Genomic DNA, 27,918 nt, shown 5'->3' on the forward strand with positions numbered 1-27,918 from the left:
CAGGAAGTCCTTGTCCATTCACTGCAAGCCTTTTAGGTATTAATCTGTTTTGTGGTGAAACTGATATATTCCACCGGAAGATGACTGGTTAAGGCAAGCTACATGGAATCACAGGGCTTGCAGATTTTCTTCTTTCTGTGTTATCTTTCTCAAGTAGTTCTGTTTGTTCTAGCACTGGCAGAAGCATACTTACCACGAAGAAGAGGACCTATTCAGCTGTTTGCCTAAACTCTGCAACAGCCTCCATATTCATCTTATATTTCTGTCTCCCATGCAGTATTCATTATCACACTCATCTCTGACTTCATCTGACTTCTCCCTTTTAAACAGGCACTTAAATCTGTTTTTTTGCAGAGCGTTTTTTTTTTACTTTGAGCCAGTGGCATATGTTTTAATTTGCTGTTCACTGGTATATGTCTATGCTGCTTCTGTTCTTTTCATTAGGTTTGTTTTACATTTCTGTTCTTCATCCTGGTGCATCACATGTATGGGTGCTGTGCCTGTGCAGTGCCTTGTTCAGGAGGATTCCTCTAGCTAAGCCTAAGATTTTTGGCGGGAGCTGTACCCACATCCCAAGTATATAAATAGTGTGTTCCCACCATTTTCTCAGTTCACTTTTGACTGTCGTTTGCAAGTACATCAGGATCTCTAGCATTCCTTCTGCCTTAACTACAACTTGAGAGGATGGCACCGACTTCTTTTTCCATTGGAGAGAGTCTCAGTTCTCCCACTCGACCACCTCCAAGATTGACACCGTGTCAAGAGGAATCATTGGATCTGATTCCTTGTACACCACAAGCATTTTGCATAGCCTCTTTGAATCCGTCACTGATAGCTCATCATTCCATGGGCATCGGTCTGGCTGGGCAATCTTACTCAAGTCAACCATACTGGTACCCATATCCTGGCCACTACTACCAGAACTACCCATGGGAGCCACCCATGGACCCCCGCTACTACAATTGGTCACAACCACCACAACCTCATCCGAACTGGTCACCAAGGAAGCTCTGTTGTCCTGAGCAACAAGTGGGCACATCTCAGGACCAAAACCAGATGAAAGTGTGCAAAGATTGCCCTCTCTAGATTCAGCCTCTGACTCTTCTGATGAAATGGACCAGTGCAACTGTGAGCAGAACAAACTGAGGACATTGTGTATGACATCACCCACACAGGGGACTCGTTCTGATTTCCATACCCTTCATACCAGCTCTGTCCAAGGCTATGAAGAAACTGTGGGAGATCCCCAGTCAACTGTATCCAACTTCCTGCTGCCTTGAAGGGATGTACCAGGTACAGGAGCAAGACATCCATTTCCTGCTGTAATATCTCTACCCAAATTCCATGATTGTGAAAGCCACCCAAGGACATCAAGGTAAGGACCATACCACACCAACTGACTGAGAAGGCTTCAAAGACTGGATATGATTATGTGCTGTATATACTTGGCAATGCGCCTGGGCCTCCGCATCTCTAATTAAGAGGCAATGATGGGGAGGTACCATGTTTTCTTATGGCAAAAGATGGAGACTCTGGCTGCCTTCTTACCAAACCAGCAATGAGTTAGCCAGAGTCGTCTTAGTGGAAGCCGTCCAACTTTCCAAACAGCAAATTGCTACAGCACTTCATCATGCAGACTGTGATTCTCAGACCCTAGCCATTTGCTACAGTGTGTGGCTTCGGGTGTCCAACATTCCCCATGAGACGTGTTCTTGTATCAATTTGATGCCATTTGATGGAGAGGACCTCTTCCATGCTCGAACTAATGAGTGACTGGACAACATAAAAAAAAGCTAGACTAATGACTCATCGGATGGGAATCAGTCCATCCCAACCAGGACACGTAAGTGGCCTTGGGGTTGTAAATCGTACTTCCAGGCATTCCCTAGTAGACATCAGGGTCCTTCTTTCAACTGTCCTCAGTATGGACAATTTAAAAGCCAACAGCAATGTCGGGATGGTGCCTGCTCAGAGCCTCCCAAATGGCTGATAAAAGGCAACACTGACAGTCTTTGTGAACCTGCCCCTGACTAAGGACTGAAACTCCATTCAGGGACTGCCTTAGCTGTCACATACCCACATGGCAATATGTACATCTGACCAGGGAGGACATTCCATCATAAGTGATGGCTACAAAATCAAATTTGAGACCCCAACGCCACTCAGATCAGTGTGCACTACCCCTCCCTCTCCAACCCTAATGGAGGAAATCACCAGCTTCCTAGCGAAAGATGCAGTCTATCAAGTGCACCGGTCAGAAGTTAAGCAGGGTTTCCACTCAGGGTATTTCACTGTTCCTAAAAAAGATGGCAGTCAGTGGCCAGTCTTGGACTTATGGTAGGTAAACCAGTTCATTTCCTCAAAAAAGTTGCGAATGGTTGCCCTTCAAGGCATAATGGCACTACTAAAGAAAGGGGAATAGTTTGCATCCCTCAACTTAAAGGGTGCTTTCTTCCACATAAGTATCCACCCTATTTCCATTTCCTTTGGTTTTGAATTGGTACCAATACATATGAACTTAAGGTCCTACCGTTTGGTCTCTCCATGGCACCAAGAGTATTGACCAAATGCTTGGTTCTGATGGTTGCGTATCTACAACTACAAGGGATCCAAGTCTACACTTACTTGGACAATTGGCTGCTTGTAGCTGATACTAAAAGACTACTGCAAGCTATGGAGACTACCTGTAATAACTTGCACTGTTTGGGACTCTTTATTAATACAGAGAATAATACACTTGAATACCTTGTCATTGCATCCATGGAATTAAATCCTCAGATTTGGGACAAATTGGCAAGAAATGGGCAAAATTCAGTAGATATGCAAGGGACCATTCTGTGGTCTAGTCCACCGCTAACATTCCAAAAATACTTGAGTTCCTTCATTCTCTTATGTATCAGGATTTAAACCAACCTCAATAAAAGTATATCTGTTTGCCATCTGTGCCTACTGCAGTCACATTGAGGGCCACTCCATCTTATCCCATCCTCTATTGCACAATTTCATGAAAGGATCCAAAAACCTGCATCTACCAACCCGCCATATGATTCCCAGTTGGAACCTATCCATGGTGTTGCTCACCATTAACAAAACCAGCCTTTGAGCCACTTGCTACTGTTGACCTGAGTCCTGGAAAGTCTCCTTCCTGGTGGTGATCACCTCAGCATGTAGGGCAAGTGACCTCTGCGCATTATGGATAGACCCTCCATAGCTAACATTCCACAAAGAAAATGTCATCCTCCATACTAACCCTCCCTTCCTTCCTTCCTTCCTTCCTTCCTTCCTTCCTTCCTTCCTTCCTTATTCCAGATCAATCAAGATATTGTGGTACCAGCTTTCTATTTGACAACCATCACAGATACTGAAAGGACACTAGACACTCTCAGTGTCTACCATGCATTGGCATTCTGTCAGTCCTGAACCGAGTCCATCCGGAAAACCAAATGACTCTTCATTAAATACTCGAACCATTCCTGCAACACCTTGCACACTGGCTTGTCAAAACAAGTTGTCTTGCCAGCGATCAAACCTGGACTTACCAGACTGACTGAGAGCTACTCAACAAGAGCAATCTCCATTTCAATGGCCCTCCATGCAAGACTCCCTTTAGAAGTTCTATTGTGGGCTGCAATACGGTCAATGCCATCTATGTTAGACCTAGATTACTGCCTGGACATCAGGGCAAGACAGGACTGCTCCTTTGGACCGGCTGCATTGTCTTCTATTTTACAGTAATGACTGAATGTGCAGGCAAGACAGGACTAATTTGTTGTAACAAAGCTTCCCACTACCATTCAGGATACCTGTGATGCATAGAGACCACAATGAAGAAAGGCAGGTTGCATACCTGTAACTATCATTCTTTGAGTGGTCATCTGTGCAGTCACACAACACACCCACCGGCACCGTATCAGGGCGGGTAAATATGTAGGTGCATAGGTACATATAACTTCTAGTACTTCCTATTTTCATGGCAATAAAATACATGGGGACAAACACACAGGGCAAACATCGGTCTTCACATGAACTGAGAAAATGGCAGGAGCTCACTATTTATATAAATGTGGAAGGGGGTGGGGCCCCCGCCAAAAATCTTAGGCTTAGCTAGAGGAATCTTCCCAAACAAGGCACTGCGCAGGCGCAGCACCCATATGTGTGACTGCAAAGATGACCACTCAAAGAATGACAGTTACGGGGTTGCCTCAAGTCATCTTAAGTATGATTTTTTGAAGAAATAAAGAATATACATGTTACAATAAATAAACATTGCCATAGGTAGCCATTCTAATATGTTTCAGGCTTCAACCCTGTACTCACTTACATGGTAGAAAACTTTTGGTGACTTTATGAAAGTGCCCTCCAAAATGCCCTGTCCTTGAAAGCTCCGCTAAGCTGTTGCGAACTCAGAGCTGTGGCTTCCTTTACGCAATCTACTATCTCATAGTTGATCTTCCTTTTCTCCTTCTGCTTTGATGTTCCCAAGCATGATTGTCTTCAGTGAAACCAGCCTTCTTGTGATGTGCCCAAAGCACAGCAGCTTCAATTTCATCATTTTTCCTTCCAGGGAAGGTTATTGGTCGATTTGATTTTAGGATACACTTGCTCACCTTTCTGCCCCTCCAGGGTATTTGCAAAGGTCTTCTCTAGCACAGTGTTTTGAATGTATCAATATTCTTCCTGTTGACTTTCTACACTGTCGAGCTTTCACACCCATACATAATGATTGGGAGTACAGTAGAGTGGATGATCTTGGCCTTGGTTTGTTGCGAAATGTCGTTACATTTGTTCCTTCACTGCTGTCCATCCAAGTCTCAGTCTTCAAATTTCTTGGCTGCATCAATCTCTTTTGAATTGATCACTGAACTTAGGCATGCAAAATCTTTCACAATTTCAATTTTTTTATTATTGACAGTAAAGTTCTGTAATTCTTCTGCAGTCGTGATTTTTATTTTCTTAATGTTCAGCTGCAGTTCTGCATTTTCATTTTCTTCTTTCTCTTTCATCAGGAATCATTTTAATTCATTGCTGCTTTCTGCCAGTAATATGATATGATCTGCATATCTTAAATTATTGATTTGTCTCCTGCCAATTTTCACTTCTGGCTCTGATCCTAATCAAGGATATTTGCTATATGTTCTGCATACAGTTTGAACTGATGAGGTAAAATACATCCCCGTCTGACAGCTTTGCCTATGGGAAACCATTCCGCTTCTTGATAGTCTGTCCTAACCATAAGTTCTTGTTTGCAATAAAGGTTACATGTCAAGATGATCAAGTGCCGAAGCATGCCTATTTTTTTCAGGACTATCCATAGCTACTTGTGATCTGCATAGTCAAAGGCTTTGCTGTAGTCTGTCAAGCACACATAGATGGATCTTCTCCTGAAATTCTTTGGAGTGCTTTTGTAGCCAGCATATAGTTGTAATATGATCTCACGTGGCTTTTTGTTCCTGAAATTCAGCTTGAACATCAGGCATTTCTGTTTCATATAGGGTAATATTCTTTTTTTTCCCCAACATTAACATCAGTTTGCTCGCATGGCAAATTAATACAAAGATCCTGTAGTTGTTGCAGTCTTTAGCATCTCCCTGTACAGGCATTGGAATGTATATTGAACATTTCCAGTCTGTGGGGCGCTGTTTTGTTTTCCACATTCATCGGCATATTTTGTTTTAGGATTTGAGTTTACTCAGTCTCTGCAGCTTGGAATAGTTCTACTGGTACCCTTTCTACTTTGGTTGCTTTATTCTTTCCAATTACTTTCAAGAGCAGTTTTCACTACATTTTCTAACACTGCTCTGTTTCTTCCTCATGAGATTCTTCTTTGAAAGAGTTGCCCATCATTTTATTTCTTCTGTATAGTTCTTCCATTTATTGTTTTCACCTTTTCTTTATTTTTTTCTGGTTTGATTGTAAGCTCCCCTGTTGGTCTTTCAGTATTCCTAATCTAGGTTTAACTTTTGCTTGATTTCCCTGATCTCCTGTAAGAATTCTCTTTTTTTTCCTTTTTTGATTTGATTCAGTTGCAACATTAGCAACAGCGCTTTTCATACTTGTGCCTTGCTCTTCTCCATTAACTAGTTGAGTGTTTTCTGGCCTGAGAGCCTCATGTTCTGATACTGTCTCTTGTTTCATTTTGGATTATTTCATCTTAGGGTTTTCAGGGTAAGAAAATTAAGAAGTGATTTAGGATTGCTGCCTTCTGTACAATACTAACCAGAGTTAACTTGAGTGTCGCTGCCATTGCGCAAGGTCCTATACTGGCCATTGTCATCTTCAACTACTACTTCTGTCCACCAGCTGCCTTCGGAAGGTTCTCGGCCCCACCACTATTGTACATATCCATTTTTTTGCTGATGTGGCTGTTATCTTGAAGAGGGTGGATGCATCAAGTGTGGTGTTTTTTCTTTGACCATTTCACCTTGGCTGACCTTGCTAGGAGACTGCTAGGGAGACAGTCTGCTCTCCTGGTAGCATTGCTCTTGGCTTCTCTGACATTCTTCAGACCCTCTCACCACATTAAGGTGTGCATATAAATGGACATACTTAAGTTTACCTTCAGGAGCTACATTCATCTTTAAACAGGCCAAATTTCATTTAAGTGAGTGCCATGGAGTAGCACAAATAGTGAAAAATGCTGAAATGTACATTCTGCTACAATTTTGTTCCAGCCATGTTTGTGAAGTCCACATCAGCTTGGATCTACTTTTCTCTCATCCTTCCTATTAGGCTAGATCAGTTGAGTAATTTTCTCATAAAATTGGAAAGGCTCATTGAGCCCACATATTTAGCAATTTAGCAAGATGATTAATAGATATGGGATATAAAACAGTTTGCATGCAAAGGGTGATAGCCAAATGGTGAATTCATATTTCAACCTAATTATGCCTACATAATACTAAGCCCACTTTGTTGCATATTATATTATTTTAAAAGAAGCACAGAAAGATTTGACAATGTATACATTGCCTGCTGATTAAGGCAACAATTAAATAACAAATTAATTAAATCAAAATAACAATTGATAATGCATAGTTGGATTGACTGAATTATATGTGAGCAAATTCTGACCTGATGTTTTCATTTTGTTGGAGACAATGTATTTTAAAATGCGTCACCTCTCCCAAATCTTTGTCTTCAAACTCCCTCTCAGCTGCTAGGTTAATGCAAACGATATCTTTCATTTAATTGGTGATTGCTCATGCTGTTAATAGAAGCATGCTTGAATAAATTGAGTATTAGACGTGTCAAATCAAAAGTTCAAATGATCTGTAGTTTAGATGTAAGAACATAATGTTACATTACTGTGATCTGGGCTAAATGTTTTTTAAATTTAAAGTTACCTGGAGCAACTTCTTCCCATCAAACTGGCATTGCTTTAATGTTATAGTGAATCAAAAGCTGTGGAAAGAGATAGTCAGGAGATAAGCATGAGGAGAGGTGCTTAACCCTTCTCCTCTGCTAATTATGTAACCCATGGATGGCAAAAACTATGGTGGGCCACTTTTGGAAGAATAGTCAGTGGAGTGTAGACAGAAAAGAAATAGATCTTTACAGATTTTATTTTAACATGTTTTATATTCACACAGCCCCCAGATTATGAATGGGTTCCATTCCTGAGAAAATGGCAGTTCATCTTTAAGTCAAATTTGTCAGATCATGTATTGTCAGTTCTCTACATTCATTAGGATTAGGGGCTCAGAACCCCCATGAAAGTGGAAAACATGCAAATAACTCTAGGCCACCCCCATACCCAAACTCACCAGTGCTGCCTCTTTTGCATGCTGGAGAGTTTTCCCTTTCTGGATGGGCAGGGCAAAAAGGCATGCCTTGGAGGCTTCCCTTTCTCCCTTTTCGCTTCCTCTCTATGGTGGTAATGCTTTGCTGCAGTAATGTTTTAAGATTAACAGGCTTTATCACAGTTCATTCATAAGTACGGATTCGTAACTCAGGGATTGCCTGTATTTAAAGAAATAATGTGCATTTATTTATTTAAAACTTTTCTAGACTGTCGCTTACTGTGGTCTCAGGACGGTTTAACAATAAGATGATATAAAATAAAACGCAGAACTTCAACTTGCCTGCCAACTGGAGAAGATTCCACTCTTAAAGGAGAGCAAGCAATAATTTTAGATTTAGGTTTTAGATATGTAAAGTGAGTATGTATCTTGAAGTTACCTAAAATTTCCTCTATCTGCTTGTGTTTGATTGGTGCATGCATGAGAATCAAACAAGACTCTTAGATTATGGTTTTGTTTAAGAAATAGTTTTTTCAAGCAAGTAGATCCTTGGTGATTTAGAACCAGCAATGTAAGTATGGTGAAGCACCCGAAACAGTTCATTATTTGCAGTTTTTGTATTGATGCACAGGTGGAAATTGAAAGGTGCTCCTGCTATAAATTACCGTACTTGAAGTCATCCTTGCAGCAAGTAGGCCAAAGCAGTAGCCTAGTTTAAGAAACATAACAGCTCACCTACAGTCTGTTTCAGGATTATGTGAAGATTGTTTTACCCCAGGCATTTAGAAGAAATTTATTCCAGTTCATTTTTATCAGGATTTACTCAGTTCACAGCTTCTGGAATGAACATGAATTCAGGAACAATCTGTTGTTAAGGTTCATGCATTTCCCAGTTTACAATGTAATTCATGGGCAAAAGGATAGAAGTCTGACAGTGTATCTACATTTCCAAAAAACATGTGCAAATTCACTTTAGACAATGGGAGAAGAATACATACATTTTGAAGATACATCCATTTCCTGACCTGCCTGCTCACCTTCCCTGTGGAGTGGCTGCTTGCCCCTGGCTGGAGAGGGAGCAGCTGTGCTGCAGAGGTGGGGCTGTCGCCGTCAGCTGCTGTTTCAGGGAGAGAAAAACAAGGCTGTGGCTGAAGGGTAGTGCCAAAGAGCATTACCCATTTGGTGATTGCTTGGGGACTCCTGTGGGTCAGTGTGGGAGGAGAAGGGTCTCACAGCTATTGCTGTTGATCAGCTTAGAAGCGTAGTTGCTGTTTTGTTTTTATTGTTTTTCGTGTTCTCTGTGCATCTTCGTGCGTGTGTGGAGCTCATCTGGGAAGATTCCAAAGGTGATTAATTATTATTCAGTGGGAATGCCTCTCTGGAACATGCCTGTCATGCAAGGAGGGGCTCCTGCCTGGTCCTCAGTTCTTCTTTCACCTCCATTGTGGGGGAATTGGGAAGCTCTTCCTCTTCTGACTAGACTACTTACCCTTCTTTTTCCTGTGATTATTCTTCCTTTAGACTATTACTCCTTCTTCACAATCCTTTCAGTCTCAGTTTGCTCTTCTTTTTGCCTCTAAAAAAATCTATTTTTCTCCTCTTATTCCAACTTCCCCACCTTTCTCCCCCTCTACTTTTCCATTCTCCCCAATAGAACTCAAGGCACTATTTCAAAACAGCACCAATTGTGGCAGTAAACTATCACCAACTGGCATGCCTCTTTGGGCTGGGGAAGAGCCCTGTGGTGGAGTCATGCTACCACTGCCAGGCATTCACTAAACAAGCCAGAAAACATCAGGCCAGCTGCCTAAAAGCAGAACTTTGGAGCAGGGCCCAGCAAGGCGATACCTCTTCACAACCTTCTACCTTGAAAGCAGCAGCCTTTGCCACCACTCTAGTGATGACAGAGCCATTTACCTCTTGGGAGAAGCACCCTGCTAAGACCAAGAAGTCCAAAAACTTGGCAAAGAAAATGAAATGCTCCAAGATGTTTGCTCCAGAAAAGGGAGAAAATGGTGGCAAGAACACTAAGACCTCTGACAGTGCACTCCCTGTTGGCCTTCTGTGTGATGCCACAGCCTGAACCACCTTGACACTGCTCTCCAGTTCAGAGACTGGCAGAGAAGCCTCCAATGCTACCATGCCTTACATCCCTGAGTTCTTCATTTTCTGAGGGTAAAAACTGAGGTCCATCATCTTCAGCCCTCCAGTTGGTAGTTGCAAGGCCAAGCCACAGCCCTCTTCGCTCACCGACTAGGAGACTGCTATGCCCTGCCAAGCCAGGGAGACACTGGTACTGATCCCACTCCATAGTTGTCTGGGACTACAGATGGTCTACTCCTCCCTACAAGAGAGAGTATGACGTAGAATTTTGTAGGGCATCTTTTGACTTGAGATGTCATGACTGCCCCCACTGGAGCCCTGTTTGCTTCATCCATTTGCACTGAGGCTCCTGTTCTAGAGTCCTGTCTGAGATCATCCAAGGCTGTGAGATGAGTGGGGATCCAATCCTGCCCCCCCACCTCGACTTCAATCCCCAGGTACAAAATTGCCTGAATTGTACCAGGCGATTCTCACTCATGCTTAAAACTTGGATTCTGAGCCATGTTCTTCCACCCCAGTACCCACCTCTCCAGACTGCCACTCCAGTTTACTGCTGGGCCTGACCTGAGCCTGTTAACTTCCTTGGCTGACTGAAGACCTAGTTCTTCAATAACCTTGTCTACAAGACCAGGACAGAGGCTATTCATCTTTCTCACCTGAAAATCCATACCGTGAAACATCAAGCAGAAGGTGGTGCTGGGAATAATGTCAGGGTATGATCCTCCAGTCTATCTTGGAAGCCAAGGCAAGAATTGAAGACAAACTATTTGATGAATCTGGCCTGGATGGGACAGATGACCAGATAGATTCAGTACAGAAAATGAGAACCACAGTCCAAAGGATTGGTCTCAACCAACCCCCTCTTTCCAGACAAAACATGCTTACCCATACAAGCCCCATATCATTTTGGTCTCACAACATAGATTGGCTGCACAAGTCTGACGAGATGACCCCCATGCTTGCCCTTGCCAGGGCTGCCAACCCCTGGAGGAGTCAAGGAGATATCTGTGACTCCCATTTCAGCCTGTAGCCTTTTCCTCACCCTCTTTCAAACAATGCCTCCAGCCCTTTTTCCATGCTTGGGCTGACATCATCTTGGATTCGTGGGTTCTTTCCCTCATTCTCCAGCTTGAGAGCTTTCTACTTTTTGGTACTGTCAATGGGCAACACCCTCCGAATCTCTCCTGGAAGAGATCTCTTCTCCACAAAAGGAGCACTAGAACCTGTATATCCTGGAACCGACCCTGGTTTCTATTCCAGGCACTTCACAGTACTGAAAAAAGATGAACTCGTATGACCCATCCTTGAGCTCAGATGTCCAACTGTTTCATCAAGCCCAAATGTTTCCAGATGGTCTCACTCAAAACTCTCATTCCCCTGCTCAAAAAAGGAGTTGGTTCACTACATTTGACCTTAAAGACATTTAGGGTCCTTAAGGACACTTGACACTTAAGGACATTCATATCTCTATGGAGGAGTGCTGGAGGTGTTTCCTCCATTTCCAGATCGGTGACCACGCCTTCCAATTTACTGTCCTTCCTTTCAGTCTTGCCACAGTCCCACATGTATTCACCAGGTGCACGGTGACTGTTTGCACTCATCTCCACCTCCAAGGAGTTCACATGTATCCTTACCTAGACCATTGGCTAATTGTTTCTCCCTCTCAACAGGCTGCAATCCAAGCCACCAAGAACACCTGTGACTTGCTGTCCAGAGTCAGCCCTTATATCAACACCAATAAATCTTCTCTTTCTTCCACACATTCTTTTCATTGGAGCATATCTTGATTCCATACTAGCATGGGCCTTCCTACTTTCTGATGGAATATCAGAAGAAGGTACCTTCCTACCTTCTGATGTCGAGTATCCATCCCATCCTTCCTACCTTCTGATGGAATATCCATCCTAGTCAAGGAGTTATCTGCCTTGATATACACCCAAAACACCATGGCTACCAAAATACAAAGGGTCCTTGGACTCACCGCCACCAAGACTGCTGTTGCCCCAGTGGCCTGAGTACACATATGACCCAGCTGTGGTTCCTGAGTTTTTTAGACATCAAAAACAAGTCCATAGAACCAGTCTACAGCGACCCTTCTGTATCCAGAAAAATGTCAGATAGTGGACCGACAGCTGAAATACCACTGCCGGTGTCATCTTTGCCTCACCAGATTTGACCCTAGTGATAACAACAGATGCCTTGCTCCCAGGATGGGGAGCACGCTGTGGCTGGTTGACAGCCCAAGGCACATGTGACCCCTTGGATGCAACATATCACATAAATTTCTTGGAACCCCATGCAGGCCCTTGTAGCTTTCTTTATTATTATTAAACATATATTTTGTTGTATTAGCCAAAGGTCACAAGGGCTTCTCTCTAATGTCCAGAGTACTGTCTGGTCCAGTTTTATTGGATAAGCTTCAGTCATTGAAGCACCAGAATGTGGACAGGGTGCTTGGTCAAGTTTGGCCCACCAGTTGCATGCTGAACCCTTGCCCCTCATGACAGCAACTATGGAAGGGATTACTACTACATGGGTCATGGAAGTTGTGAACACTTCCTTGAGAGAGGGAGTGGCGCCAGCTTCTCTAAAAGTGGCTGTAATATGCCACACCTGAAAAAGCCTGACCTGGACCTGGAGGGTATTAATAACTATAGGCCACTAGCCAACATCCCCTTCCTGGACAAGGTGCTTAAGCAGGTTGTGGCTGAACAGCTCCAGGTACTCTTGAATGAAATGGATTATCTAGATTCATTTCAGTCAGGCTTCAGGGCTGGTTTTGGAATGGAAACTGCTTTGGTTGCCCTGCTGGATGACCTTTGCTGGGAAAAAGATGGGGAGTTGGACCCTGTTGATTCTCCTGGACTTCTCAGTGGCTTTTGATACAATTGACCTCCTGGATAGGCTGCCTGGGCTAGGAGTAGGAAGATTGCCTTGCAGTGGTTCTGCTCCTACTTGACCAGCTGATTCCAGAATGTGATGCTGGGGGAATATTGTTCTGTGTCATGGCAGTTATGCTATGCAGTACTAATGGTTCTGTTTTATACCCTATGCTATTTAGCATCAACATGAAACCACTGGGGGAGGTTATCTGGAGTTATGAGCTGAGGTACCACCAATATGGGGATGACACTCAGCTCTACCTCTTTTCCATCAAACTCAGGTGAGGCAGTGGCTGCTCTGAATCAGTGTCTGAGCATGGCAATGAATTGGATAGGTGCCAGCAAACTGAGACTCAATCCTAACAAGACAAAATGGCTGTTAGTGGGTGGTTTGTCTGTCCAGTGGGTGATATTCAACCTGTTCTGGATGGGACTGCACTCTTAAAGGATAAATTTTGTAAAGTTTGTAGTGCTCCTGGACCCAGAGTTGTCACTTGAGGCACAAGTGTACTCAGTGGCATGGAGCACCTTTTTTCAGCTTAGGCTGATACTTAAGCTTAACGACAACCTACCTGGACAGAGAGACAGCCTAGCTATAGTTATCCACACTCTGGTAACCTCTTGTTTGGATTACTACTGTATGTGGGGCTTCCTTTGAAAATGGTTGGGAAACTTCAGCTAATCCAAAACAGGGCAGCAAAATTGTTAATGGAGACTGGCTCATTATGCCAGTCCTCTTCCAGCTACACTGGCTGCTGTGTGAAGTCCAGCTAGATTCAAAGTGCTATTACTAACATTCAAAGCCCTGAATAGTTTGGGGCTAGGTAATTTTTCCAGTATTTTAAAATTCTAGCTGTTGAACTTTGTTTTTGTATGTTCTATTTTATTCTGTACTGATGCTATGCTTCTATGCAAAATCACAGCAGTTGCAATAGCAATTATGATTTCGTTCTTTTAAGGTGTGTGTGTTTATCTTTTGTTTAGTTTTAATTTTTGTCAGCTACCCAGAGCTTCTTTGCTATTGGGTGGCATAAAAATCAACTAAATAAGGATTGATGGGTGCATTTGGAAAAACATGCATGAAATACACCTGAATTTTCATGTCAAAAAGTCCCCAACAATTCAAAATTGGCTATGGACTTGAGTCAGAAGAGCTTCAAGGTGGAATCCAGAGAATCTCAGTAAGTTCAGTCTTTGGTGACTTGCACATCCTTCAGATAACTTCTGCCTGCCTGCTTCTCATGATATAAGCCATGGCAATACCCAACTGGTGGCTAGCATGCATTTTCAGCTTCTTCTGAGTAATTTAAACTAAAGTAGGCTGTTGCATTGTGCAATCTGGCCCAGTGCTTTTAATGCAGCTTGGAAGGTTATATCAGCACTGCTTGATGACTTATGCTTAGAAAGTGGTGGGGGGCTCTGCTCTGCTTCCATTGACAGTTTCAGTCGCCGGTGCATCATGTCCCCATTGCAAGGTTGCTGCAAGGAGGAAGAGTTAGAGGACCCAATGAAGAGTGATTCCAGGCCCTACTTTGTAACAGAGTGCTGAGTTCCAAGAGGAGACTGCTGAGTCTCCCTACAGCTCCAGAAGAAGGGGAGATTGACTCAGAGGAGGAAGCTGCATGCCCTCCCCACCTGCCAGGGAATGGTGTTTCCAGAGGAGGCAGGCCGAGATCAGACGACCTTGACAAAATCTGAAACTGTAGCAGGGACCTGCTTGGGTGGAAGGGGGTGCGTCATGTCTCAAAAGCACTCCTCTGCAGTCAAAGGAAATAGCTCTAGCTGTTGGAGGGGCTCTTACAAGTTTCAGGTTAAAGATCCTGGTAAAAGTATATAGAAGTTTCTGGAAGCGATGCTCTTACCAGTTTCAGAATAAAGATCCTGGCAGAAGTATATAGAAGCTTCTGGAAGCAATGCCTCTGTTTGATATCTCAAATTTTAGCCTGCTGTGCTCTGACTTCTGCCTGTACCTCCCTCCAAGTGATCCTGACCTGATTTTGCATTTTTCTTTTTCTTGCCTCTTCTGAGCACTGCCTGGGCTTTTATTTGTTACACTGGATCTAACTTGGACTGTTTGTTGACTCTAGCTCTAGTTATGATTTGGCAAATCCATGCAGTGTATAAGTAGCCATAACTTACATGGCCATGAATGACAGTGAAGGTATTACAGCCAAGTATATTTTGAAAATTCTCTTCTGGTCAACATAGCTACCTTTGCTTTTTCTGGTGACACTTGAAAAATATTATATTTAGCTGTTTTACAATAGAACCCTACAATGTAAGAGGAGGATTTTATGCCATGGGGATCTGAGATGCATTCTTCAAGGGTTCATTAAACATATATTTATATTTTGCCTTTTTTCCTTTCAAGGAACTCAAGGTGGTTTCCACTATCCTCCTCCTCCTCTCATATCTTATCCTTACAACAAGAACCCTGTGAGGTGGGTTTGGCTTAGGCTCTGTGACTAGCCCTAAGTCACCCTGTTAGCTCCATGGCGGAGCGGGGACTAGGCTTCATCCTTTCTAGGTGGTGGGTAAAGCTCCCTGATTGAATTTAGTTGACATGTCAATATAAAGTTTTCTTCTGCTTTGGTACAATGCAGACTGCATACTTGGGCAGTAGTCTACCAGCCAAAGGTGCTCATGTGCCTTGGCCAGAATAGCTGTGACTTTCTGCTCCCTCAAATGAACCTGTCTTGCTCAGACCATGTCTTGTTAGGTCCACAAGTGAGTGCGTGCCTTTAGCATGCTTGCCAATGCCGTTTTCATCAACAACATAGGAATGCTCAGTCCCTGGGATGTTGAATACAGGCTCTAAACTTGCCACACAGCAGTGGTCTCTTGAGAAATAGACAATAGTCATCTTAATTAGACCATGGAAGATAGAGTGGAAATGGCTTGAACCTCTTAAACATAGCAGAAGATTACTGCTGAGCCCATCTTGAATGCCTGCAGAGTCCTCCACCAACATTACACTCTGGGATTAGTCTGAATTTCCAGGCCATGTGGCTTCACCATCTAGTCACTCTCCTCCTTTTCCCTGCCACCTTTTAAAAAGATGTATAGGAACCTTGAAAGTTTGCACAATGTTTTTGATGATCTTTAATAAAGGTGTTAAAGCAACATGGATTTTAGAAATTTTCTTATGAACAACCTAGCTATGTTGCTGTTTTTGAGCAACAAGATAGACATTTTATTGAGATTCCCATTTATAAAACTAATTAGTAAGTACCTGAAAAGCAAATGAAGTGGTTTGTTGAGTCTCAGTATAATATCAAAAGAACAGATCATACTAGACCAAATCTAGGAATAGTAGTTTTATCAAGAGCCATTGATAAAGGACTGTCATCAGCTGGCCATCCTTTCTGACAATGGCCCAGTTTTCATGAAATGACAATCCATTGGTTGCTTAAACCATACATAAGTAGGGCCATGAGTAACTATGCTGTCTACCATGTGCTTGCCACTTCCAGTTTGAATCATCAACATAGAAGGCACCATTCTTGGGATGTTTGATGCTTTATCTGAACTGAGAACTCTGGGTTGTTGAAGGACAACTCACCTAAATTTTGAAACTATGATTTGTTGTTGAGTTAAAATTCCAAGTTGTTTGTTACAGGAGGCCTTCCTGGAAGGGAGTCAGACTAGATGTCCCAGGAGGCTCCTTTTGACTCACTCTGTTTCTGTGTTCCCTAACCACCCAGTGTTTAGGGTTTGGATATCACATCAGGCAGTCCAGGAACACAGTATTCCTGGATCTTTGATGAAAGTAGATTCAAAGTGGAAGTGGTGAACTGACTCCTGAGCGGCCCTGTGAGTCCATGGATTTAACCCACAAACTTGTGTTATGTGTAAACCAAGTCAATCTCTTAAAGTTGTGGAAATGCACCAAACTTTCAATCTCTGAAAATTGAGCACTGCTTTTAGGGAAGTAAACATTAAGTATTGTTCTATTTCAACTTAGATGCAAGAAAAACCAGAAATATACAGGGGACTGTGTCATTCTCATAATAATGGTTACTTGAAGGAGCGCTTACGTCCATATATGCCCGGCCGCCCCTTGAGATCTGCGGGAGAGGCCCTTCTCCAGGAACCCTCCGTGAAAGAAATTAGGAGGGTAGGTACTTGGAGGAGGGCTTTCTCTGCGGTGGCGCCCAATCTATGGAATGCGCTCCCCAGAGAGGTCCACCTGGCGCCGTCATTATTTGTTTTTAGGCGCCAGGCGCCAGGCGCCAGGCGAAGACCTTTTAGGCGCCAGGCGAAGACCTTTTTATTTAAACATCATTTTAATTGTTAATATTATTTGCTTATTTTATCTGGCCAGGGTGACTTATTTTATATTGTTAATTTGTTTTATATTTTTAATGTATTATATTTTAATTTATGTTGTGAGCCGCCCCGAGGCTTCGGCGAATGGGGCGGCATAGAAATGTTTTAATAAATAATAAATAAATAAATCCCAAAAAGCATCTTTGATACATAAGTTAGACGTAATGTATTCATAATGAAAGTTATTTTCAGAGAAAAGAAAATAGTCATCTTAATGTGGTAATGGAAAGGTAGTGTGGAAGTATCCAAAACTTTAAAATAAAGCAATTGAAACTGTTCATTATTTTCAACACATAAACTATTGTTTTGCTGCATGCTTGCAATGTTCATTGGTCTAGCTTTTTAAAATTCTTTTTAGGATCAACATGAGTAGCTTTGACTTTCTTCTGTCCTGAAGGTAACTGTTTATTACAGTGGATATTTAAATCTCCCGATTAATAGGAGCAATTAAACAATAGTTTAATTCCCATCAAATTAACTGCCCTAAGAGATAATTGCAACATAAATGAAGATAAATTTGTTTTAATACAGCAAGAGTTTCATATAAGTCAAGAACGGAGTCTCTGATCTTTATAATCAGAGGTGAAATTTGATATGACTTGTGACCTAATCTTAATATATGGTGCAGGTGGGTGAAAATGCAGTCAAATCACAGGATATATTCCACAAAAGATGTAACAGAGGGCAGAAGTTTACATGCTTGCTTCCTTGTGAGATCCATTACAATGCCTTCATAGATACAGTATGTTAGGCTATGCTGCCTGATTAGTTACCCAGTCAGCATTGCATATACCAGATGTTGGTTGTAATTGAAAACATTGGAAAGGGAACAAGTTGTCAAACCTGTTCTATACCATACATGTTTTGATCAGTTTGTAAGCTACTTATCAACATGCAAGGATTCAGTAACATTCTGGAAGACCTGTGTAAACCTATACAGAGCTGTATGTATTCACTGAGGAAACTAAATCCTTGCTTTCTTCGCTTCTTGAAAGAACACTGTTCTTCTTTTGCACCAACAGTGTCTTTCCCCCCCTCCCCTCCCCAACTGCAGTGAACACCAAACAGTGTTAACACCCTCACCTTATAACCCTGCTCCCAGGTTTCACCACTTCCTATTTCAAGTATTCCTCTATATTGAAGTGGTCAGTAGATACGCTGTATTTCAAATCTTGGTCCTAATTGTGTGTCTGTTTGTTGTTGTTTTAAAACAAGTGCGTAATTATTTCTCAGCCCTGTCAAACTGTCCCCAATGGATGCTCAAGGCACAAATGGCCACCAGCACACATGCCAAATCACCATGGATAAACAAGTCATAGTGAGTTGCAGTGATCATGCAAAACAGACCCAAGTATTGTGGAATGTAAATGATCCAATGTTGAGAACACTGTCAGTTAACAGGACAATGGCTACTTGTTGATCACAATGAGATTTTATTTTTTTATCTTTCAAATTTGTGAATTGTGTACTTAGATTGTAACTCCAGGCAATTTTGAATTAAAGCATAAAAGATGTATTAGTTTCAGTGGAAATTAGCACTGGAGGAGCCTTTAGACCGGGGTCCTCAAACTTTTTAAACAGGGAGCCAGTTCACTGTCCCTCAGACTGTTGTGGGGCTGGACTATAGTTTGAAAAAAATATGAATGGATTCCTATGCACCCTGCACATTAAAAATAAAATAAATTAACAATTAATTAAAATTAAAATTAATTTAAAAATTACAAAATGTTTGCTCTGCTTGCTTGGGCTGCAGCAGAAGCCCAAGATGAGGTGGGGAAGAGCATGTCCATATTCAAGGGACGTAGCTACAACACAACCAAGACACTAAATATAGTATTTTGCATAATGCAGCTGATGACTGCAACTGGCATTTATAAAGAATAAAGCAAAAATACTTCGGATAAATACTGTTAATGCCACTCTTAGTATTTGAAGCAAGTCAGTCCAAAACAATTCCCACAATTCACAATGGCTGCATTTGGATACAGAGCTAATGACTACCATATTTTAAATGCAACCTTGCCAAAATTGGTACTGTCCAGATGAGTTGGACTACAGCTTCAATTGGCCATGCTGATTGAGCATGATGGAAATTATAGTCCTTGCTGCCGCCCTGCTTCCGAGGGAGCGGGAGACCGGAGAGGCGAGGCGGCTTGGTGAGGTGGCTCACTCAGAGAAGGCCTTGCTCACAGAAGCCTTGCTAACTGTGTGCTACCTCCTTTACCAGGGGCAGCGTGTCTGTATATTACCAGCTGCTGAGGAACTTGAGCAGATGGAAGTCTTGTACCCATCCTTCTTGAGTAGTCCCGTGGGCAGCTGGTCTGCCACTATATGTATGGCATGCTGGACTAGATGGACCATTGGTCTGATCCAACATGGCTTTTCTTATGTTCTTAAGGAATTATTTTTACAAGCAGATGAAGGGTTAATGTGAATTGTAGAAAATGACCTGCTGGATTTCCCAGTTAGACAGGATCTAAATGACCTTCCAGGTGGTGTTCATTGAGACAAATGCTGAAAATCATCCTGAGTTTTCTATCATTAGTTGTCCATCCATCACTAGTAAGGAAGAACAATGCATAGAAATCAAATTCTGGGACTACTGATAATGGAATGGTTAATTCCTTTTATAAATCTCTGTAGAATTAAGAAGGCACCAGGTTTGATACTGCCTTTTCCACATGGACATACTGTACTGCTGAGCACATTTAATCATATTCTGGAAAAAGCTCCTCTATATTTTAGAATAGTTAGTTCTTGCAAATAAGCTGTATCAGTGGGACTGCATTGGAAAGCAGTCATGTCAGAGGGAAATGGTGGTTGTTAGTTGTGAAGTTGCATCCGACCCATCGCGACCCCATGGACAACATTCCTCCAGGCCTTCCTGTCCTTCACCATCCCCCAGAGTCCACTCAAGCTCATACCAACTGCTTCAGTGACTCCATCTTAACACCTCATCCTCTGCCGTCCCCTTCTTCTTTTGCCATCTATTGTTCCCAGCATTAGACTCTTCTCCAGAGAGTCCTTCCTTCTCATTAGGTGGCCAAAGTATTTGAGTTTCATCTTCAGTATCTGGCCTTCTAAAGAGCAGTCAGGGTTGATCTCCTCTAGGACTGACCGGTTTGATCGCCTTGCAGTCCAAGGGACTCGCAGGAGTCTCTGCCAGCACCACAATTCAAAGGCCTCAATTCTTCGGAGCTCAGCCTTCCTTATGGACCAGTTTTCACAGCCATACATTGCAACTGGGAAAACCATAACCTTGACTATACGCTCTTTTGTTGGCAGGGTGACGTCTTTTCTTTTTAGTATGCTGTCTGGGTTTGCCATAGCTTTCCTCTCAAGGAGCAAGCGTCTTTTTAATTTCTTGACTGCAGTCCCCATCTGTGGTGATCTTGGAGCCCAGGAAAATAAAATCTGTCACTTCCTTCATTTCTTCCCCATCTATTTGCCAGGAAGTGAGAGGACTGGATGCCATGATCTTAGTTTTCTTAATATTGAGTGTCAAGGCAACTTTTGCGCTCTCCTCTTTCACCCGTATCAAGAGGCTCTTTAGTTCCTCTTCACTTTTTGTCATTAGAGTGGTATCATCTGCGTATTTGCGTATTGATATTTCTCCCGGCAACCTTAATTCTGACTTGTGATTCATCTAGCCTGGCCTTTCACATGATGTGCTCTGCATATAAATAGTCAGGGCAACAATATACAGCCTTGTGGTACTCCTTTCTCAATTTTGAACCAATCAGTAGTTCCATGTCCAGTTCTCACTGTTGCTTCTTGAGTTTAACCCATAATGAGATCTTTTTATATAGTGTATTGTCTCTTGTTGAGTGCTGTTCCTATTTTAAATATGGGAATCTAAGGCTTGTCAGATTTTCTGCCAGTTAGATTCTGTCCTTTCACCATATTCTTACCTATTTTAATCAATGCTGTGTTCCTTGCAGTGCTTCTCAAAAACAGACAGCATCATCTCCTTCCATCAACAGTTTAAGGTATCAAGATAATGGCTGCCATTTTACAACCAGCTGTTGTCCCTTCCATTTTACACACTGACTCTTTTTACTAGTGCAACCATTTCCCATCCTATTCATACATTCCTCTGGGTATTGTGATTCAAAGCTATGTAAGGCATTTTCAGAGCATAATTTTAAGTAGTTGCACTGTATTTCAGAAGATCATTTCTCTCAGATAGTTGTATTCACATACTGGATGTTAGATTTCAGGCAACAATGGAAAAAGAACATCTCTCTTCTTCTACTTCTAGCATTTCACTCTGGCAATCTTGAATCAACTTTGCTTACTCATCCTGATGTATTCTTTTCTTTTGATGTGTGTCCATTTTCAGTTAGGTCAGTCTCTCTTGCACTCGCTCGCGCACTCTCTCTCAGTTTTTCCTTGACAGCACTAAGCCAGAGCTTCTTTTGCTAAGGAGCATTTATTTACAAGCAGTATTTATTTATTTATTTATTTCAAACATTTATATCCCGTCCTTCTGTACAAGTGCTCAGAACAGCTTACATAGTATAAAATATGTATACTTACAGTTTTACTTACAACAGCAAAAAGATGTTGTGCTCAACAGCAGCACCTGGAATAGTATAGTTACATGGAAAAGAAGTACACACCGTCATCTTCTGACCTAGAGAAGTGGCCACCTCCTTTGTGTCTGCATGCTGTCACATGTAGCATAAGCTCTGCACCGTCTGCCTTCTTTCTAGATAGATAGTGGAGGTTTCAAGAGGACGTTTGTTTCAGTATGTTTAGTTTTTGTTTGTTTCAGTAAGTTTAGTTTTTGTTCGCTTTATAATCCAACTTAAAGACCTTCTTGGGGGAATTTCAGTGGCGCAGACATTTAGAAAGCAAATATTTTTAGAGGATTGTTACCATCTACAGGACAGCTGTTATTTAAGCAAGGCATGTCATTCAGGTGCACTTATTTTTACTAATTATTATTGTCTTGCCAAAATTAAAGCGTAACACAATATTGGCAAATCTACTCCAGGAGTAGTTAGGAAAGCAAATTACTTTCCTTGTTGAAACAGTTGTTCCCCAGATGCTTATCTAGGACAATTTCCCAAAATGTGGAGCCATCTAGATATTTTAGATTAGAACTTCTGCCATAACCAGCCATTGGCAGTGTTGTAAGGGCAGATGAGAGTTGCAGCGTAAGACAGTTAGAGGGTGCCATGTTGGGAAAGGCTGCTTAAGGAGATGGAGTCTGCATTCTGTTTAGAATAACTCAAAATGGTGTAACAGCGTACCATTTCCTTTCCAGCTTAAGTATTCTAGTTTGCTCTTGAAACAAATGATTTAGTTAACAGTTTCACTCATGTGGAAACAAGAATTGAGAATGAGACTGAGTTAAAATAATTAGAGGTATGTTTCATATTCGACTGAAAGTTCACTTTGTGTTCAAGAGTTTTGTATTGCATCAATAAGCTCAATATAACAAATACCAACACGATTTTTGCAAGTGCTGTTGTCATTAGCCTCCTTTCCTATGGACATAAGATTCGCCTTAGACATTGGACCACCTATTTACATTGCTGGTCAGATCAAAAAATTGCTCTTTCCACCTTTGCACAGAGGGACATGCAATAACATTCTTTTAATTTTATCTTTACAGTTGCACAGAAGATTGTTGCAACAAGGAAAAAACAGCAGCTTTCGATAGGTCCTTGTAAATCATTACCAAACTCTCCAAGCCACTCATCTGTATGTTCAGCCCAGGTCTCTGCAGTACATATCAGCCAGGTATGTTCTTGTAAGTGAGTCAGATTATCTACCTCAGTATAAAGTGCCCATGAGTAAAATCTGGGTTTCTGGCAATCTTAGGCATAGATGAATATTTTCAGATTTGCTTTGGGTAACTTTTTTGAGTTGCCATGCATTTCTATTATTTGAATTTATATTATATGCTACTCTGAAGGTTCTTACTGGGTAACAACTTGTAAATCAATTTTAAGTTTGCTCTATAATGCAGTCAGAGCTTTAAAAAAGCAAACACATTTACTCTGCCTTTTACAAAGGGGAGCTTAAATTGAAAAGAGTAGCAATAGCATCTAAAAGCTGCTATTTAAAGCTCTATGAAAGTGATAAAGAACATGGGTACCATCAGTCCAAGCCAGCATATCCGAAGATGAGGGATGATGGGAAATGTAGTCCAACAAGATCTGAACACCTGCGTATTAGAAAGCACAATGAAAGCTGATCAAAAAACACTTGGGAGGAATGAAGTACCCAGAGTAGAACAGAACTGTTTCAAGCTGCAGAAATGAGTCAGCCCAAATCCTAACAAGAAAGTGTCAGCAAATATGGAAAGCAAAACAATGGCCCACAGACTGGAAACATTCAGTATACATTCCAGTCCCGAAAGAGGGAGCTGCGAAAGGATGCAGCAGCTGCAGGACTACTGCACTAAATTGCCAAGCAAGGACAATGTTGCTCAAGGTGTTGCAGCAAAGACTGTTACCTTTAATGGAGTGAGAAACGCCTGATGTTCAAGCTGGACTCTGAAAAGGAAGAATTACTTGAGATCTTACCACAAATGTGCATTGGCTACTGGGGTGCACCAAAGAATTTCAGAAGAAAATCAGAAAAGATCCTAATTTTATGGACATTTTAGTGGACAACAAAGCCAAGGTCATCACTCTATTGTACTGCCAATCTATGTATGAGTGTGAAAAGCTGCCAGTGAAGAATATTGATGTGTTTGAAACGGTGCTGGCGAAGAGCTGGACTGAATTGATATAACCTGGACTTACAGAAGGACAAGCAAACCCATCCTATATCAAATCAAACTGAAGCAAAAATGATGGAACTGAAGCTTTCATAGTTCAGGCACAGCACAAGAAGGCAAGTTTCGCTGGAGATGGCAATCATGCTAGGGAAACCTGAAGGCAGAAGAAAAAGATCAACTATGAGATTTTAGATTTTAGCCACATGGTTGAATTTACAAGAACTGAGCTTTACAGTCAAGGACACAATATTTTGGAGGGTATTCATTTATGGGGTTCACCTTAGTTGGAGACAACTTGATAGCATGTAACAACAAAAATCTATTTCTATATGTGACTCAGCCTGTTCATATTGTTAATAAATATTGCAAATACATATGAATAATCCTCCATTCCTCACCCTCTGGAACACTCCCTTTATCCCTTCTGCTAGATCATGCTTATGGCCTCAGAACAGCAGTCAGCATGGCTCTTTCTGTGCTGGCTGGAAGGGGGTGGATCCCAGGCTCCATAGTTGTAGTTCATTCTGACTTCACATCTGGGAATCCAAAGAATCCTGTGGCTACCTGGAGCCTTTTAGGGGTATAGTGGGGATAAAAGCCTTCTTTGGACATTTTACTTAGGGCTAGGTTTCTTGGCTGGACATGGAATGCCTCCCCCCCACACACACACACACATATGCATATACCTCCAGTTTAGCGTGCCTAGTAAGTTTAGACATATGTGGCTTGAAAACGGCTGTTTGCTGCCCTCTGTGAGCATGGAAACAGAGAAACAGCACGAGTCAGAAGGGGTCTCCTGGGCCATCTAGTCTGACCCCTGTCTCCAGCCAGCTTCGCTCATGACATGTGTATAATGCCCCACAAACTGAGTAATTTGACTAGTGGTTTGAGATTGCATAATAATACTGCTATTCTTCAGGAGAAATATAGAAAATATTCATCCAGTGGAAGAGATTGGATTAAAGATAACTAATGTATCCTCTTAGTTATCTGTTTCAAGAGAATTTATGAAAGAGTGTGGTAAATTTATTTTTTTAAACCTGCATTGTTTACAGAAGATGTAACTAAACTGGTGAAATAGTAATTGGCTTTCTTTCTGCTAAAATGAATTTTAATTATTGCAGACCAGTAATGGAGGAGGGAGTTTAAGTGATTATTCTTCCTCTGTCCCATCTACTCCAAGCACCAGCCAGAAGGAGCTACGGATTGATGTTCCACCTACTACTAACACGCCAACACCTGTCCGTAAACAGTCCAAGCGCCGCTCCAACCTTTTTACAGTGAGTGAATTAGGAGATAAAAATTATTGTGCATAGTAATGTATCACTGCTCCTTGATTTACTTGAATACTACTATCTGAGCTGGCTGTTTATTTATTTAAAACTTTTATACCCTGTCCACCACTTTGACGTGTGTATGTGTGTGGAATGGTGTGTATGTGTGTGGAAAATAAAGTATTTGAATGGTGTGTATGTGTGTGGAAAATAAAGTATTAGGGGGGAGTATTATATTATTCACGCTCATTAGACTTCCTTGAAACACTGGCTACTCTAGAATATTGCCCCTTCCATGCCACTACCAGCTTTCAACATGCAGAGGCAGAGGCTGGGAGAGTGTGCTGAGGGTGGCCAGGGGACTGGCGAGGGCAAGGTAGGAGCTGGGCAGAGGAATGGGGGGCAGGAGCAGCGGAGAGGAAGGGAGGTGGGGCCAGAGGGGCCAGGAGGAGGCAGAGGGGTGGGGCTAGCAGCCTGTGAGGCTTATAAGGCCGTGCTCAGCCGCTGCAAGCCCTTTTGGCTCTTGCCTCTTGGCAGAGCAGCGGAGGCAGAGGCTGGGAGAGTGCTGAGGGTGGCCAGGGGACTGGCGAGGGCAAGGTAGGACCTGGGCAGAGGAGTGTGGGGACAGGAGCAGTGGAGAGCAAGGGAGGCAGGTCCAGAGAAGCCAGGAGGAAGCAGCGGCCTGGGAGGCTTGTAAGGTGTCGTCCCTTGTCTGCGTCCCTTAGCTGCGTCCTTTAGAATGTAATAAATGAAGAAGGGGAACCCTTCTGGATCAGACCAAGGTTTGAGACAGAGAGAAGGAGAAGCAATCCAGGACTCTTAAGGAGTTAAGGTTGGGAGAAGGTAGAGATATTCATGGTTTTTCTGCATCCCTAACCCCCATGAATGTGGAGAGTCAGCTCTGTAATCAAAGATAAGTACAATAGATAGGCCAAACCTGTCAGGCTAGTGTCTGGAAAACTCAATGCCATGCTGACTGAGGCTTCTGATGGATGCTAAAAGCAAGAAAAATAGGAAGGATGGGTAGGGCTGCTGCCTGGGAAGGACAGTGAATGCCAACAGATGACAGACAGAGGGTGGAACTCCTTAAATTTACACACATTTTCCATGGATGATATAAGAAAGGAGTATGCAACTTAAGATAGGTAAGGGGGTGCTTAGATACCACTTAAATAATTTAATTGCAGTCTTTAGACTGATTACTTCACAAGGTGTTGAAGAACTTGGAGGCGTTATTCCATACAGACTGGCTGCAACTTGAGAATTCTTGGAGAAGAAGGGAGGTGCAAGAAAACTCGAGGTGGGCAGATTGTCCCCGTTTTCAAAAAGAAAGCCTATCAGTTTGGTATTAATACTGAGCAAAACTCTATAATGGATTATTTAAGAGGTCACCTTGTGATCATCTAGAAAATAATATATTGAGTTTATCATGAATAGTTATTTCCAAAAGCTTCTCATCTCTCTCTGTTAGTGTAGTAGATCATCAGAATGCCATGGGCGGTGGCTTTTTTGACTTGGTGGGTACATTTGGAATTTTGAAAGAGTGCTGTGGGCACTCTTATAAAATAGCTGACATGGGAGGACTTGCCCATTAATAAAGAAGCTGCTGCAGTGTCACATAACCTCATTTCCTAGAAGGCAAAGTGGTGAAATATAATTTGCCCAGGAAACACAGTGCAACATTGAGATGCTTTTGTGGTGTTCAGTAGACTTATAAATTATTTGGATGAGGGTACAGGTGGAAACTTAGAGTTTACACAAAGCTAGAAGGGATTGACAGCACTACAGAAAACAGATTCAAAATAATCTTTGCAGGCTGGAAAGTTAGCTGAAATGAAGAAGCTAAAATTCAACAGAGCTAAATGTAGGAACGTGCATCATTGCAAAACTCATTGCTTTTAAGTTCTGTGGATATTTAGTACATTTCTGACCAGACAGCAGCAGTGGGCTGAGTCAGGTTTTCTTTTTTCACCTTCCTTGAAACCACTTTAAAAATTTGTACACATTTAGAGCTGAAAACTAGTGTATCAGTAGTGCAACTTGCACAATTCATGATTTGCACAAATTGGGGTTACTTTGTTACATTCTAGTTGTTACGGCTGATGTAGCAATTTAACATAAGAAGTATGGAAGCATCCTCCTTTCACTGCGTATGCATACACTCTGGCTTGGCAACCTGGCACTGAATTACAGATTTGCACGAAATGTAGGCCTCTGCTGCACAAGTCCAGCAAATGAGAAGAGTGCCCACATTTTGTGCAAAGTTCCAGGCTTTTTTAAAAAGCAAATTACAGAAATTATGACCCATTTTAAAAACAGAGGTTCATGTGTTGGTTCAACTTGTATCAGATCAAGCTGATACCAGGGCAGGTTTGAAGTAAGTCTTTGGAGCTTCAAAAAAGTTGGATTTTTACCCTCCTACTGGATTCCTCACACATCCCTAAATAAATGTGAAGTGTTGCACAAGCCATTTTTTTCCAGGGGAGCACAGCTTTCCAGTGACACATCAACCAGAGCTGCAATACTTCCCAGTATCCAGGGATATAGAATGCTGTGAAAGATGCAGTTTTCAGAGGTCCTATTATTACCCCTCAGTGCTAATTTTCTAATCAAAAGAACCCTATCCAGTGCAATCTTTATTAAGCTAATAAAATGATCACAAAATAAATCAACATTGTGCAAACTTCATCCAATCAGGGATTTTACAGAAACTTCCACAAATTTGATTTATTTTGTTCTGGCTTGATTCTTCAGACAAAATGTTTAAAAAGGCAGGTTCTGGGGACTATGGAGAAAGGTAAATGAAGTTATAGATGATATAGGCACAAAAAATTGGTTTCCATGTTTTCATGCTA

The 27,918-nt window shown here is 42.0% G+C and overlaps 1 protein-coding gene across 4 annotated transcripts in view; it reads left to right on the top strand.

Moving 5' to 3' along the window:
- AGAP1 (ArfGAP with GTPase domain, ankyrin repeat and PH domain 1) overlaps positions 1–27,918 on the top strand; it is a 497,479-nt gene that overhangs the window by 118,452 nt on the left and 351,109 nt on the right. For all 4 annotated transcript variants that reach the window (XM_044431796.1, XM_044431798.1, XM_044431797.1 and 1 more), the window contains 2 exons: positions 22,677–22,804; positions 24,914–25,069. In XM_044431796.1, coding sequence (XP_044287731.1) covers positions 22,677–22,804; positions 24,914–25,069 — 284 coding nt within the window. The remainder of the gene's footprint in view (positions 1–22,676; positions 22,805–24,913; positions 25,070–27,918) is intronic.

Source organism: Varanus komodoensis, unplaced genomic scaffold (genome assembly GCF_004798865.1).
Source record: "Varanus komodoensis strain SLA01 unplaced genomic scaffold, ASM479886v1 scaffold23, whole genome shotgun sequence".
Classification (NCBI taxonomy): Eukaryota; Metazoa; Chordata; class Lepidosauria; order Squamata; family Varanidae; genus Varanus; species Varanus komodoensis.